The sequence below is a fragment of the Micropterus salmoides genome, unplaced genomic scaffold, assembly GCF_014851395.1.
Source record: "Micropterus salmoides isolate LMB-PRFRI ecotype aquatic unplaced genomic scaffold, ASM1485139v1 Ms_hic_scaffold_16, whole genome shotgun sequence".
Lineage (NCBI taxonomy): Eukaryota > Metazoa > Chordata > Actinopteri > Centrarchiformes > Centrarchidae > Micropterus > Micropterus salmoides.
This window is the reverse complement of record NW_024040707.1, coordinates 14,688,137-14,703,442: the sequence shown is the minus strand read 5'-3', so window position 1 is coordinate 14,703,442 and position 15,306 is coordinate 14,688,137. Positions and strand designations below refer to the sequence as shown.

The following is a 15,306-nucleotide window of genomic DNA, read 5'->3' as shown; positions in this document are numbered from 1 at the left end:
AATTCTTTATTTTCTTGTGAGATGCAAGAATCCCCGCCCATATGTCATCTCCTGGTGGTAGCCTAGAGTATTACAGGAGTGTGCTTGTTATGTACGTTGCATCAACCTATAAGGTTTTATCATTGACTGTATATAAAAATAGTGTGTATATCAGTATTCATCTACATGCCATCTCAGTGTGTGGCGCAATCGTGTGGGAATACAAGTGTTATAAAAACTGAAAGTGATACATAAATAAGATGTTAAAATGTAAGTTATGTCCATTCATAGCTTCATAGCAGGCTTTTACATATTTGGCGGCGTTCTACATGTTTTTCTTATCGTGTATTGTTGAATGTGAGCACTATTTTGACCACCATCACTCACACATCCCCACCACATCGCAGTTTGTGTCTTTGCCGCTGGGTGGCGCGGATTTTCTCGTATGTAAACATAGTGACGGCAGCGTTTTGCAGTGGTGGAGAAGAACGTGTACGTCATTTTCACAATGGCGGAGGCTGGGTGAGGAGGAGAGAGTGTGTATGAAGCGGCGCCGTAATCGTTAGAGCTACATTGCCCGTACTACGTGCACGGTGTCCGAAAATGGCCCTGAACCCCAACGCGGTGGGGAAAAGGGACTCAGAATGCACCGAGACGGACAATCTCCAGCCGGAGGGTGGCGAACCTGCGAAGAATTCAGCCGCCACCTCGGCCACAGCCAACCAAAATGGCGATCAGCCTGGATGTGGAGACAGTGTAATGCCCGAACAAGAAGCCCCTGAGCGGCGGAAGAGCGTGCAGGCGGACGCTCGGAGTGTTAGCAGTTCTCCCTTGCCAGGCCAGAGATCGGGCGAAGAGCTGCCACGGAGAAATTTTCAAATCCCGAGGAAGATAAAAGAGCGGAAAGGTGGTGCCATGTCGCTGCAATTGTGAACAGAGCCTGTCCTGTCTTTCATAATTCTGCTGCTGCTGCATGTTGCTAGCCTGCTAGCTAGCTGGCTGGTTGCTTCTCGTTAGTTTAACATGTTCACGGACATTTTAGGTTTAAATTTAATCGATCGACGTCATACATTGTAAGCATATGGATAGTCTTGACAGACGTATCGCGAGTTGTTTTAGCGGACATAACGTTAGCTTTGGTAACGTTGTCCGGCTCAGGTGTCTGTTTATCCAAGTTGCCAGTGAGCAGCAGCAGCCAGCTAACGCTACGTTCCTGTTCAGGCGCCTGAAGCTGTACCTTGAGGACTGCCCATTTGAAAGCCCACCTTGTTTGGTCTCTCCACCTTTTCATGTGACCATAGTCTGATTGAACGATGCTGCTGGTTGCATGAGTGTGTTGCAGCCATCACCTGACAACATGTGGGAGTCTCATTGACCTCAGTGAAGGGCATGGATTCATGCACCCCACCCGTATATTTCCACTGTATTCGCAGTGCCATGACACTTTCAATGAAATCTAAGCAGGGCTGCTCACCCCTTATCCCAGCCTGATGTCACTGGTATTTCAGAGCATCCTTTTTACACCTCACCTCAATACTCTTCAGAGTACAATACTCCCCATCATATTTTAACAAGACTGAAGTACCCATAGCAAAGTGACAGATGGATAGTGGTTGTTACAAGCCTTGCTGTGATACATCAGTTATTTGTTTATATGCAAAGTTGAGCTGAAGTTCCTGGACATTTTGAGCCACTTCCAAGCAGTCGTGCTGCAGAATTTTTTCCTTCAGGAGTTTGCTTATTTAATGTATAAAACATCTCATTGCCCAAGTTGGAAGCACAACAACTGTGAGACAGACTTGGCTGTGTGCACACTCCAATGGCCTGTCTCCAGCCTTCATTCCTTTGCCCTACATGAGGAATGTTTACTACTTGTTACCCCACAGCTTGAGGCCGATGACACTCCATCCAGGTTGCCTGTGTGGTCAGAGAGTGGTGGTTTCACTCCTTGGCATGTGTTTGGATTGACATAAACTATATATAAATACAGACAGATGCAAGGCTTGGTCACTTGTACAGTTTGTTGATGTAGGAGGTTCCTAGTTACTGTTGTTGAACAGTGTTTGTCCAATCTTAATAACTCCCAATATCACGTATCAGTAACCTGTTCTGATTAGCAGACAGTTAAACGTGAGAAATAAGTTAAGCATAGGATGCAACCAGTAGTCAGTTTGATGATTTTGCTGTCTCCTGCCGTTTTGGCTTAAAGTTTTGATAGTATATTACTTTTTCGCACTAACTCCCTCCTCTGCACATGCACACAGGTCTATGCTACATATGCAAATACGCTAATCCACTGATTGACTTCTGTGTGTGCAGGCTTGTACCAGTTTCTGCCCCCTGACAGCCGGGAGTTTGACGACCTTGTAAAGATCATCTCCTCGTTTTACCTAGACTCATCATCACGAGGAACCTTCTCGTACTGCAAGGCCAGGCTCATTCAAAATGAGCTGCTGGAGAAGGAGGTTGGTCATTGACTTCCTGCACACCACAACGTCACCATGAGCACTTCATTTGCTTCCTTTTCATTAATGGAACCTTTTTGCAGGTTGAAACCAAATTTGACAAAATCATGCCATTGAAATAATTAGCAGTCTTAAAAGTTAAAACGATGCGGCAGTGCTATAATTGTTGTAGCTTGTGCGACAGTGAGGACAGGCTGTAATAATGTTTTCAGCATGCGATCTTCCAGGTTACACATTCTACCAGGGCCATGTATGTCAGTGTTTGTGAGGTTCACCTGTAACTCATTTGCTACCCACTCCCTTTGTGCGGCAGTTCATTGAGAAGCGGAGAGAGATGAAGCAGGAGGGGCGGACTGAACAAGAAATGACTGAGTCGTACTGCTTCCTTTATCCAGACAAATCCAAGGTATTGATTGTCACAAAGCCTGATGTTTTTTTGTTTATTTATTTTGTCATGGTTTTGAGCTTTATATGCTTTATATGTCTAGCTCCAGTGGTACTGCGAGAAGGGTCTGTCGGTTGGACACTCGAGGATAACGACACTAGGAAATCCATCACACGGTAAGTTGGTCTCTTGCATGTTGTTGTTGACTTTAAGAGACTACTGTCAGATGGAATGATGGTGTTGGGATTACTGCCCCTGATAAAAGTTTCAGCTGAAGACCGCTAGTACAGGCTGTGGGGAACGGCTCTGATATATGCAACAATATATGACATAATGTCATATCTCATGGTTTGATTTTTGGAGCGTAAATATGATACTTAAATGCATTTTGTTGGTGTATGTTTTGTCATTGTAGGTGTTTATCTCTCCAAATATTCTGATTTGTTACAAATCAATCCCTTTGAAGTGGGCTCGATCGGAGACATGATCGTTTTTAAAGTTATGAGGGTATGACTACCATTCTGTTTTCATTTTGTGATGAGTCCCAATTCTTGTGGGACTTAAAGCTCACCAGTATGTTTTGTTCCCCAGGGCCGAATAAAGCACATCCACGAGAACATACCTAAGAATGCTATAGAACCTACGCCCAAGTTTGACTGTCACTTGTCCAAAAGTGCCAATAGGGTTACGTCTTTGCTGTCTTACAGGGCTTTTGAGCTCACACAGGTAAGCATGAGCTTTTTTATTCTCTTATTGTATGTATTGTGTTATCAAAGTAATGTTTTATGTTCAATTATATCTTGGACAGGATTTGTATGTTTATAATGCGTCTGTCTTGTCGTCTTTTAGCAATACTTTTTCGAGTTTGCTTTTGATGAGATCAAGGCACGGCCCAGGCACGTGTGCCCCTATGCTGTGGTTTCCTTTCAGTACAAAGGCAAGGAGGCTGCCGCAACTCCTATGACTGCACACAGGTACGTATTCCTGGAGGAAATGGTGAAACGTGAGCGAGTAATTTCAGTCGGTTGGGGAGGTTGGCAGGACTGCGCGGTGTTCTGTGTTTTGTAAACAAGCTTTCGGTTTCTCTCCTTTACAGGTTTAACACTATTCCCTCGGAAGGAAGTAGAGGTGAAACATTTTTTAATCTTATATATTTGACAAATATGTAGTGAAAAAAAATAGTGTTACCTTCAAATTAGTGTCAAATTTACATTTCCACACTTAGTGGCTTAGTCTGTTACAGAAGAGTGCATTTTAATTACTGCAACCCCAAAATTGTAGTTTTAACAACAAGTGCAAAGATTTGTAAAGATGATGATTACGTGTCAAAAATGAGCCTTTCAGTGACAAACTAGTAGTTGCTTTCTTTATTTCTTTCTTGACCTTTGACCTGTGCTGTTGATGCTGTTGCAGGGAAGAGCTGCTACACGGTGTGGAGCGGGCCACTAGTGAACAAGGGCAAGGAGTTATTCCCAGTCTGTTTAAGATCCTCCTCACGCCCCTACCTTCCTTTCAAATTGTGAGTAAAACCTTTATTCTCTCATATAATTATTTGTATCTCTAGAAAACACCTGCAGTGTGATGAGAATTTCCTCTGTTAATCATTAGACACCTTTTGGCACAAAATATTTTATGTGCTGCACTTTGAGACTGCAAAAATCTTGTAGGTGAGAAGAGCAAGTCAGAATACACCTGTGCAATATACAGACAGTATTCTCTTTTATTTTCTTCTGAAATTTTTTATGATGTGCTCTTTGATCCCCCCCCCCCCCCAAGACCTGAGAAGCTGGAGGTGAGTCGGGGCATGCAGCTGGAGCAGGTGAAGCGAAAGATTCCCTCTGTGCTCTTTTCTTGGGACACCTACAGCGCATCACGGGAAGGTCAGTCCAGATCCTACATGTGTATATCTCATAATTTAAAAAAGAAAATGCCCATGAGATGTAGGCAGTAATGCATTACTTGAAATCAGATTTTTAAAGCTATTCTAAATGCACACACTGCATTGTGTGTTACAGAAACTGCTACTTTATTAGATCCATTGAAGTTGAATCAATTGAAAAATGTACAATATTTCAGATAAAACTGAGTATACAGAAAGAAAACTACTGCACAGATGAGTTGTGGCTCTGCTTTGCATTCCACCTTGCATTTGTTTGCCTGCAGTGACGAAGTGTGGGATGTCCTGCAGCCTGTTTGAGGTGGTGGATGGAAAAGGCAAACCAACCAGCGGCAGCTTGGCAGGGCTGGTCAACAAACTGGAGAGGGACAGGATGGTGAGTCACCCGGTAGCTGTTACCTACCAGGTTCTCATACTTTAAAATCCCCAAAATCCCCAGACTCAGTGAATCACTGAAACACAGCAAATACATTTAGATTCAGGCTGTTCAGTACAGAGAAAGCATACAAAGAGGGACGAGAATAAAAGTTTGATACACAAACTGCTTTTATGCATTACCGTTTTATGTCAGTAAGGTAGATTTAGGTCCATTAATTTTTCTTCCTTAACAAGAAAATTGTGTAGGGAAACATCTGCCAAACTGTCACATAAGGATAAGCAAACCTGTCCAGCAACAGACTTGTTTGTTTCCTTATTCAGGTGCTGGTGAAGTCCTTGTTCGACAGGGGCTTTCTCTTCCTGCTGTCCTCAGCTCAGATGGTTGAGTCCAAAGGTGCCAAAAAGCTTTTACTCTCCTCTCATAATCCTCTGTTGTGTCAGTTGAACCACCTACTTGTTTCCTTCAAAGAGGGTTCAGCTCTAATGTTGCGGTTTGTTTTCTAGAGCGGCGGGGGCGAGCGGAGAAGAATCTGCAGGCATTATTCATCTTTCAGGAGTCAAGGATGGTTGTCAAGTATTGTAAGTATTATTCACTATCTAGCCATTCCTTTTTTTCGACCTAGCTCCAAGTGGCAGCATCAAGGTTTTATTAGCAGACAGGATGTTTGGACCTACCTACTGAACGCTCGTCCTTTTTTTTTTTTTACTTACAAAATAGTAGGGCCGCAGCTAATGATGATTTTAGTACTCTAAGCTTCTATAGATTATTTCAACGATTCGATGCGTTGTTTAAGAAGTACTTTTGCTTGGCTGCGACGCCCCACCCCCCACGGTAACGGGAACGGCTGTGTACTTTGATAGATGATAGATATTTATTCGTCCTTTCGGAAATTCATAATGTGTCATACAGTAAACATCAGACCAACAACATCAACAGACCAACAACCAGACAACCACTTAATCATGATTTCAGTTAAATGCTAAAGTTGCTGTAACTGTTAACTTGTCTGTGGTCTGCTGGCAGAACACCGGGTGCTTTCTGATCAGGTGCTGGCGTGCTGTTGCTGAGATGACATAAGTTTCGTTTTACAATGGACGGACTGTAACATTACAGAGTTGTTGTTTTCTTTTAGCTTGAAATAATCCCATACTTTGGACACGTTCTTCTTCGTCCCTCGCTATTTTCTCTCTCTTCCTCCACTTTGCAAACAGCGCCATCACAATCACGTCGTGTTCACACAGCATAAGCACGATGTGCGACAGTAATAAATGTCCTTGTGAAACAGTGTGCTATATAGTTGTATGGATTATATGTAGATGTCTATATTGTTTTGTTCATAGTGTGTATATTAGTGTTGTCTACTCTGTAGTTTGTGTCTGATTTTATTATTATTTTATTATTGTATAAGTAAGCACATTGTGAGCAATGTACAATCCTGAGTCAAATTCCTCGTATGTGTGCACATACCTGGCAATAAAACTGATTCTGATTCTGGATTAAACAAAGCCTCAATGCAAAGAATTTGCGTCGATGCATTTTAGTAATCGATTTAATCAATGAACTGTTTCAGCCCTAAACAATAGTGGAGAGGCTTCCATGTTATAACTGCATAATAGTGCAGATAGGTATCTTTTATATGACACTGACATGTGTCCTCCATCATAGCATCCAGACTGTTCGAGCCAGAGCCGCTGACGGTGGAGCCCCAGCCTGCCATCATGTCCTCCATGGAGCCTATTGTCCCTGCTCTGCACTACGCCCTGTTCAAGTTGCGCCTCAACCCAGGCAAGGACCTGAGCTCTGGGGTGGAGCGTCAGGCCACTGAATACCTTACTCGTATGGATTCAGGCACGGTGCGACCCTTTATTCTGCCCAGCTACAAATATAACGTGGACGATAGGACCAACCCCCTCCCTGTGCCCCGACCCAAATTTAACATGGATTCTATGCTGCGTTCTTACGTCCACAACCCTGCCAACTACATTTTACCTCTGAACAAGGTGAAGGACATCATTGAAAGAATACGAAACCCCATACCCACACCTGCTCCGGCCCCAGTGGAATACAGCCCTGTTTCTGACTGGGGCGGCTCGGACAGGGCGGAGAGACCCCCAGAAAGGCAGCCCCAGGAGAGGCCACCTCCAGAGAGGCCAGCGCAGGAGAAGCCAACCCCAGACAGCAGCAGCAGACGGAGGCCAGGGTCGGCCCATTCTAATGGGGCCCAGTCGCAGAACAAGTCCCACATCGAGTCCCAGCCTCAGCCCGCTCAGAGGTCGCGGCTGTCCCAGAATGAGTATGAGAAAGACAAGCTGAAACAGTTGCTGAAGCTGATCCATCTCCATAAGAAAACGATAGTGAAGGAACCTGGGAAGGAAAGGGGAGAGGACGGGGCCTGGGACACCAACAATCTGAAAAGGAAGTTTGAGGGAGATGAGAGGGGCGGCATGAGCAAACACCAACGCACAGATCCGCTGAGCAACGGGGAACCAAGTAGAGGTGAGGAGGGCTGCAGCTGCTTATGTAGATTTCATATAAATGGTGTCATTTTTGTGGCTAATCCAGATAGCTGTTCTTTTTCATGTGTGTCAGTACGACAATTTCTACCACTAATGGTGCGAGTTAGGTTTTTCTAGCGAAATTAAGGTAGTGTTTCATTCTCTACCTTTAAATAATATTTTCGCTTGTAAAAGTTGACAAATTTACAATAACACACATCCTTCACGTTCCCTGTGTACTACACATACTACACAAGCTTCAGTTATTAAAGAGCTCGGGGTATTTTAGTACATTAATACACCAAATTTAGCATATGCCCCCAATTAATTGTGTCTCTCTTATTAGGAGCCCAAGCAGATGAGGTCGGAGATGAGGTGGGACAGAGCGACAACCTGACAGCGGTGATGGAAAGCATGGGCATCTATGACACTGACCTGAGGGCTCACGGCAACACCTCAGAAGTCAGTGAGACCCAGCGCCTTCTCAAGATCCTCCTGGCTACTCTCAACAAAGCTGTGGCTCACAGTTCAGCGGCTGTGCAGTCAAACCACGGCGAGCCATCAACGGGATCAGGAAGGGTGGACCCTGTCGTCCCAGACCCAGATCGAAAGAAACAAAATGAGCCACCATCGCAAACAAACTACACAGAGGTGAGATATAAACAGCTGGTTCTAGGTAGTCCTGTCACAATAACTATGGTTGTTGGGCGATATATTGTCTCAGAAATAATTGCAATAAACGATATTCTTGTCTTTTTTTATACCGTTTTACGCTACTTGATAATATATGATAGCAATATAATAGCATAAAAGACACCCTTTCAAAGAGCAACTGATTTTTTTTATTTTTAAGAATATTCAGACATTAGAATTGAAATGTTAAAAAATGTTAAATATCCTAAAAAATAAAACATAAATAAATTAAAACCACACAACCAAAACAGAGTTGTTTCAGGAGCGGAGAGTTTTGCCTGCCCAACGTTGTTGACTTGTTCTTAATTTGTCCATTTTGTTTAATGTTGATTTATGATCGGGAGTCTGCACAGAATGTTTTATTTTGAATACTGACTGGAATTTCTCTTCCTTTTCTGTGTCTGACTTCCTGACCGATTTATCTGCTCTGTGCTGCTTGACGTATCTTCCGTCAAAAATAGACTTGATGCATATTCTCCGCGGTGAGGAGAGGGATGCGTCTGAAACGTGTGGCATCACAAGCATTGTCTAGAATGGCCACGATCAGCTCCAGCTGCTGTCAGAACGCAACGCAGCCGTGCCCAGTGTCTAGCCGTTAGAAACTTTCTGGCTGGACTTATACAGTCCTCACACCTAAGAGGCTCATGTAACACCTTGTCTTCACTCCACACTGTGTGTGTGGAGGAGCTGCCAGAGACCCGCCTCCGACACAGAGCGCAGACAGAAGCAGCATGACTGGCTAAAATGTTGCAACCATTCTTATGTAAACAAACATGCATGTAAACACAATGGGAAATATCAAGGTCAGCAAAAATGATTGAGGTCATGTCCATATATCGTATGAGAAGTCGATAATGTAATTATTGTGACAGGCCTTATTCTAGGGTTGGTTTTTTTGGAATATTTCACCATGCATTCAATGTGTTCACAGACTTTAAAATAACTACTGGTGTTTTCTTCGTTTAGGAGGACATGGACTGTAGCCCTGGTAGTCCACTTGGCGCAGAGTCCCCACCAGAGCAAGCTCACGCCTTAGGCAACCCAACCTGGGTTAATCCTGCCAATGAAGGTACCTAAAAGCAGTCAGTACAGACAGACCCCTCCATGTATGCATATATAGATCTGGTTCACAAGGCTGTCACAGTTGTAAGTTTCCTGTCTGCTTTCTTCCAGACAAAGCACAGCCTTTTCCTAAGCCAGAGCCCGAGCCAGAGGCTGTGACTGTGGCTGACAGCCATCCAGAGCCGAAGACGTGTGAAGTGAAAAGTGAAATAAAAAAGGCGGCTGCACCATCCACGTTACCAGCCACAGAGGAAGTTCCCTTCAGGCCCTCCATCAGCATGGACACTATACTCAACCAGGAAATTCACAGTCTAACCTCTGACATTAAAAACATCATGCAGGCGCATCACATCTGCTACACTTCGCAGCTACCCCCGCGATTGCTTCCACACCACTGCTGGATGCCCAACAGCTGCTTCTCAGACTTTGTTGTACCATACGTCTCCCCTGTTCCCATTCAAGGGCACGTCAAAGCACTGTGTGAGAAGATGGACAAGTTGATCCCAGCCCCACCTACTCCCTCTAAGGTCTCTTCTCCACCTCCCCCAGTGACAACATCTAATCTTACAACACCACCCCCCACCCCCGTGCAGACTCCCAAAACTAAAGCAGAGCCCCCGCTGTCGAAGAACACCGCCTCCTCTCAGAGTGGTAAAACGGTCACCATCAAAGGGACGTTGTCCTCTAAGGCTAAAACAGAAGCCTCGTCAGCAGAGTTGGTGAGAGATGTGTATTCTCCCTCTCAAGTCACACCAGACTCTCCAGAGCTCAACTCTCAAAACCCGGGCCCTGCTTCAGGGAGCGGGTCCGGCCTACTGGCCGGCAGCCTCATTGGTCAGCTAAAGCCGGAGGTATTCAGCAGCCTGGTGGAGATCTTTAAGGACGTCACAAAGAATACAGTCAAATTCTACATCTACTCCGGGGATGAGGGGGAGGAGAGCACTGTCTGCAAGGAGATCAAGGTACAATTCAAGGTTCCAATGTGAAAGTAGAGTAGTCAATAAATATTGTGAAAAGGGCCTTTCCCAAGTTCCCAGAAGCCTTGATGACATCTTCAACTGAATAAAAAATCCTCACATTTGAGAAGCTGGAAGTTGTAGTTTTATTTGATAAACCACCTAAACTTAATTTTTATCATAATCACTGTAATAATTTTAAGTTAAATCATGTCGGCTGCTTCAAAGTGTTATTATTATTATTATTATTATTATTCTGATTTTACATATTTGCACATACATTTTCTTTCATATTCTTCATGTGTAGACGTAATCACTTTTTTTTTTATTGGGGCCACAGAGCTTTCTGTAGTAGTAAATTGCGCATGCATACACATGTGGAAAAACAGCTCTACAGTAGGAATATGAATAGGATCCTCTTTGTCACTGTGTGTTCCATGTCTGACACGCAAGAGAGAATGACACGCTCATCTGTCTGCCTCTAACAATTACGTCTCTCCTGTCTGTCACAAAGGAGTACTTGAAAAGTCTTGGCAACAGTGAGTGCAGCCCGCAGACCTTTCTAGAAAACAGCGGCAGTTTAGATAAGCTCCTCATCATCATTCAGAACGAGGACATTGCCGCACACGTGCACAAGGTACGAGCTCCCCTTCCTGTCACGCTCTTCACCTCCGTACCAGCTGATAATGATCAAACAGAAATAAAGGCACATTAATTGAATTTTTTCACCTGCTGCAAAGTTTTGTTTATAATCTGTATGACATTTGCACGTTGCATCATACTTCTTACATGAAAACATGATACTTTTTTTTATATGACTTAATACAAAAAGCAATAGAAGATCTCCATTTGTAAAAATCTCATATTTTCACACTGCAGATCCCTGCTCTGATGTCTTTGAAGAAGTTGCCTTCGGTGAGCTTCGCTGGAGTGGACACTCTGGACGACGTCAAGAACCACACTTATAATGAGCTGTTTGTGTCCGGAGGCTTCATGGTGTCTGATGAGTTTGTCCTCAATCCTGACCTTATAACACAGGGTAAGTTTCAGCGTTGTGTGGGAGCTGTGCGAGTACATGGAAATATCAAGTGAACGATAACTTCAGAGCTTGTGTCGCTTGCTTTGTCCAGAACGTTTGCAGGGGCTGCTGAAGTTCTTGGAGGAGCAGAGCACACCTGAACACCCCTGGCAGTGGAAGGTGCACTGCAAGTCCCAAAAGAAGCTTAAAGAACTGGGGAGGTCAGTATCTCAGTAGGAGCTTACCCAAAATAGTATCCAAGTCCAAATGATCTTCAGCGTCTTTAGCAAGAATGGTCTACTTTTGCTGTTCTCTTAAAGGTTAAACACCAATGCCATGGGGCTGCTGAACCTCCTTACAGCCTATCAGAAGAAGCACCTGGTGGAGTTCCTCCCATACCACGAATGTGACACCCAGTCGCGTCAGGCTCCAGATCTGGACTGCCTGATCAAACTCCAAGCTCAGCACACGCAGCAGCGGCACCTTATCTTCCTCACAGGTATCTTCATCCTCATCGCTATCTTTTCACCAGTCTTCGGACACGAGCAAAATAACTACTACGTTATGTGTCAGTGTTGAGGCTTTGGTGTGACCTTCCTTTCTGCTTTCTAGTTAATTAAATGAGAGTATTTATTATTTGCTACCATTTCAAATGTTCACTGAATTTTGCTTGTTGTGATGTGTTTTTTGCAGAAAGGCCATTTGAGATGTTCCTACAGTACTCCAGAAATGGAATAGTGATAGGGAGCATTGACGACGTTATGAGCGGTTTTCCCAGTCTGATTGGCTCCATTAATCAGAATGAGCTTCCAACACCGCCCTCTACTGGTGGGTAACGTCAACAGCAGGGCTAAAGACCAAAATTTCATGTCATTTTGCATTAGTGTAATTGCTTTGCTAAATTACCTTTTCTTCTAAAGTCATTTTGGCAGTTAAAAATGTCTGTTTGATGTTATTAACGCGTCTGTCACACATTTTTTTGATAATATCTTCCTCTCCACTTTTCTGTTTCTCTCTCCCTGCTGCTCTCCCAGTAGTGAATGATGAGTGTGTGGAAGAGGAGGACATGTCATTAGACTCTGATGATGGTGAGCCACCCACCATATCGGATCCTTCAGAGCAGAACCAGGAAGTTGAGAAGGGGAAGCCTCCACAGCCACCTCCACCAGAGGCGGAGGAGTTTCGTCCTCCGCTCCCAGACCAGCAGGTCACCCCCGAGAGAACTCCAACGCTGTCTGACTATAGCGCTCTCAAAACAGCAATCTCTCAGTTCAAAGCCACCAACCAGATTGGTGTAGGCCTTTCAGACATTGGCAGCTTGTCGCCAGGAGGTTTTCCTGTGAATCCCCACCAGAGCTTCCTGTGTCCTTCAGCCTCGTGGTCATCCTACACTGGCTCTTCTAGCTATGCGGCCTCCCCGGCCTATCCTGCCTCGCCCTGCAGCAGCACCCAGGAACAAGAATACCGCCCTTCAGCCTCTGTTACAGTCCCGACCCCACCTGTCATGGCCACAGCAGGACCTCTAGCCAACCTGGCTTCCCTCCCCTTGGAGGTCAAACCTCCCCCTCCACCTCACCTCATGATGCTGGGCCACACATATGGCTCAGACACTGGAGGAGCTGGGGCTGCTGGGAACTCTCCACTCACTACCTCCCTCCCCTACACAGACCCTTGTGACTCAGCCCAGCCAGGGTATATGGCTGGTATTCCAATAAATGCAAGCGGGACCCCTTCGCAACAAAACAGGACACTCTGTGGACCTGGGGAGGGTGTATGGGGGACAGCAGGGACCAGCACTTGTGAGACTGCTAGCAGCCAGAGTGTGGTCACATCTGGCCCGGTGGACCCCAGTGGGCTCCCAAAAACTGGTGAAACCTTTGGAGGCAGCACCCCTGGTAGTCAGGGGGGCAGGACTCAGGTGAATTGCGCTGACAACCTCGGAGCTTCTGTGGGTATTCCACCAGCGGCCACCAGGGGGGGCTCAGTAGTCAGACCTACACTGCCTCCACATCCAATGTGTGGTGTGGGGTATGGTAGTATAGGTGGCATCCCTGGACAGATGGATCATGGGCCTATGCGGGGTGGTATGGGTCCTGGTTCTTTAGGGAGCTATCGAGGGAGAGGAGTCCCACCAGTAGGACTTTGGCCTCGACCAGGTCGAGGACATGATCGGGGGGGTGGGGCTGCAGGTGGACCCTGCTCTTGGGGTTACCCAGCAGGCAGGGGTGGGACACAGGATTACTACTCGGACTACACATACACTCACAGTTACGCGCCTGAATAGACAATCAACATGAACGAAGGGGCAACACAAGCACCGTACTCCAGATACTAGAGCTGGCTGAATGTATATATTTCCTTGTCATAAACACATTGATTTAAATCAGTAAATAAGGATCCTGGTTTTTTACATTAATAAAAATTGATACAGGCAGTGCCAAGTGTCCTACTGTCGTGTAAACTGTATGTACACTCTTTCCATGTGAGCTATTTGAGACCCTGTTCAAACCACTATATTTATATTTGCCAACAAATGTTAATGGCCTTCCAGCTTCTTGGAATTTATCATGTAATTTCTGTTTGTCCCAGTTTTGAAACGGTTTGTGAACAAGGGGGAAAGGCTGATATTTTTTTAAGGAAAAAAAAAAACAGTGAATGAAATTTCACTTTTGCTGTTGGTTTTCTTTTTTTATTTTACATATTTGGTTGTCCTAAATTCTATTAAAATAAAACATTTCAAATCTTGTTTGTGTGACCAGTTTGATGACCGTGTCAAGCAAACTATTAAAAATATAAATCACAGCTGTCTTACTGTCGTTGTACTGATAATCCATATTTACTTCAGCAACTTACAATTAGTATAAACAGGTACAGTATAAAGATTGATAATTTAACCTTGGATAGCAGTGGATAAAGTAAACAAGTAAAATGATGATATACTCATGAATCAGCAGGTCTGGTTTCTGTAACAAATTTAAGGAATATTGATGCTCATAAAAAATAAACCTTGACTACACTGCTCAAAAAAATTACATATCAGGCCTCAATGAACGAAATAGTTAAAAGTTCAAAATCTTATCTGTACATTGTTCATTGAAAACAATGATGTAATAACGTTTAATGGAAACAAACATCAACTGACGGAGGGCTGGATTTGAAATAACACTGAACAGGTCTCCTGGTATCTCCTCCATGGTCTTGAGGCTGAGACGGCATGTATGGATGTGCCATTCTGGACATGTGCAACCTGAATGGGCTGCAGGTACCTTCTTGTGCTACCAGTAGTGACAAGGACACTGGCAAAACACACAACTAGAGAACAATCAGTCAGACGAGATAAGGAGAGAGCAATTGTCTGTGGTCACCACCTACAACCCTTGGGGGTTGTCTTACTGTTGCCTCTCCAGTGCACAGGTTGTCACTTTCATCTGCACCAAAACAAGTGACACTGATTTACGATCGCTTATGCTTCCTAACTGGACAGATTGATTTCCCCAAAGTGTATTAACATGATGTTATACTGTGTGTGTTCCTTTATTTTTATTTTTTGTAGCACTGTATTATAATACAATGTATATACAAGCCTTCAAATACTAACATTTTGTTGCTGACCATCTCATGAAGGCACAGGGCAGTGCAGTACAAATCATTTAAATCTATTTTCTCCAGCAGGGTAAGCTGTGTGCGGAGTGAGCTGTTGCAGGCTGTTGGAGGAAATGCAGCACTTAAAATCCTTTTGAGACTTCATGCTGAACTCTACCCCCACTGAAAGGATCATTAGGAGGGTTGATGTCCTCTCTGTGTGGGTCTATTGTGCTGTTTCATTAACTCAGTGGCGGATCTGGTGGAGGTTGAACACCAGAGGACGCCATTTCCTTTTAATGTGGAAATAGGTTAACACTATCTCCAGAGTCCCATTCCAGTTGTGCAATAGATATGCCATGGTAACTTTGAAAACTGTAAGAACATTGTTTCCC

The 15,306-nt window shown here is 44.4% G+C and overlaps 1 protein-coding gene across 2 annotated transcripts; it reads left to right on the top strand.

The window, feature by feature from the left end:
- Positions 1 to 472: 472 nt before the first annotated feature.
- tasorb (transcription activation suppressor b) lies at positions 473 to 14,120 on the top strand. 2 transcript variants are annotated; one of them, XM_038722363.1, is made up of 23 exons: positions 473 to 886; positions 2,299 to 2,444; positions 2,758 to 2,850; positions 2,933 to 3,005; positions 3,245 to 3,336; positions 3,421 to 3,555; positions 3,679 to 3,803; positions 3,926 to 3,957; positions 4,243 to 4,348; positions 4,606 to 4,709; positions 4,993 to 5,102; positions 5,426 to 5,498; positions 5,609 to 5,683; positions 6,771 to 7,601; positions 7,947 to 8,251; positions 9,260 to 9,362; positions 9,467 to 10,317; positions 10,826 to 10,948; positions 11,191 to 11,350; positions 11,442 to 11,550; positions 11,650 to 11,828; positions 12,023 to 12,157; positions 12,367 to 14,120. In XM_038722363.1, exons 1-23 carry the CDS (start codon positions 583 to 585, stop codon positions 13,611 to 13,613), a joined length of 5,511 nt encoding a protein of 1,836 aa, XP_038578291.1. In that variant the 5' UTR covers positions 473 to 582; the 3' UTR covers positions 13,614 to 14,120. The 2 variants fall into 2 exon arrangements, with proteins under 2 accessions (XP_038578291.1, XP_038578290.1); XM_038722362.1 differs by having other exon boundaries at positions 12,364 to 14,120.
- Positions 14,121 to 15,306: the final 1,186 nt, after the last annotated feature.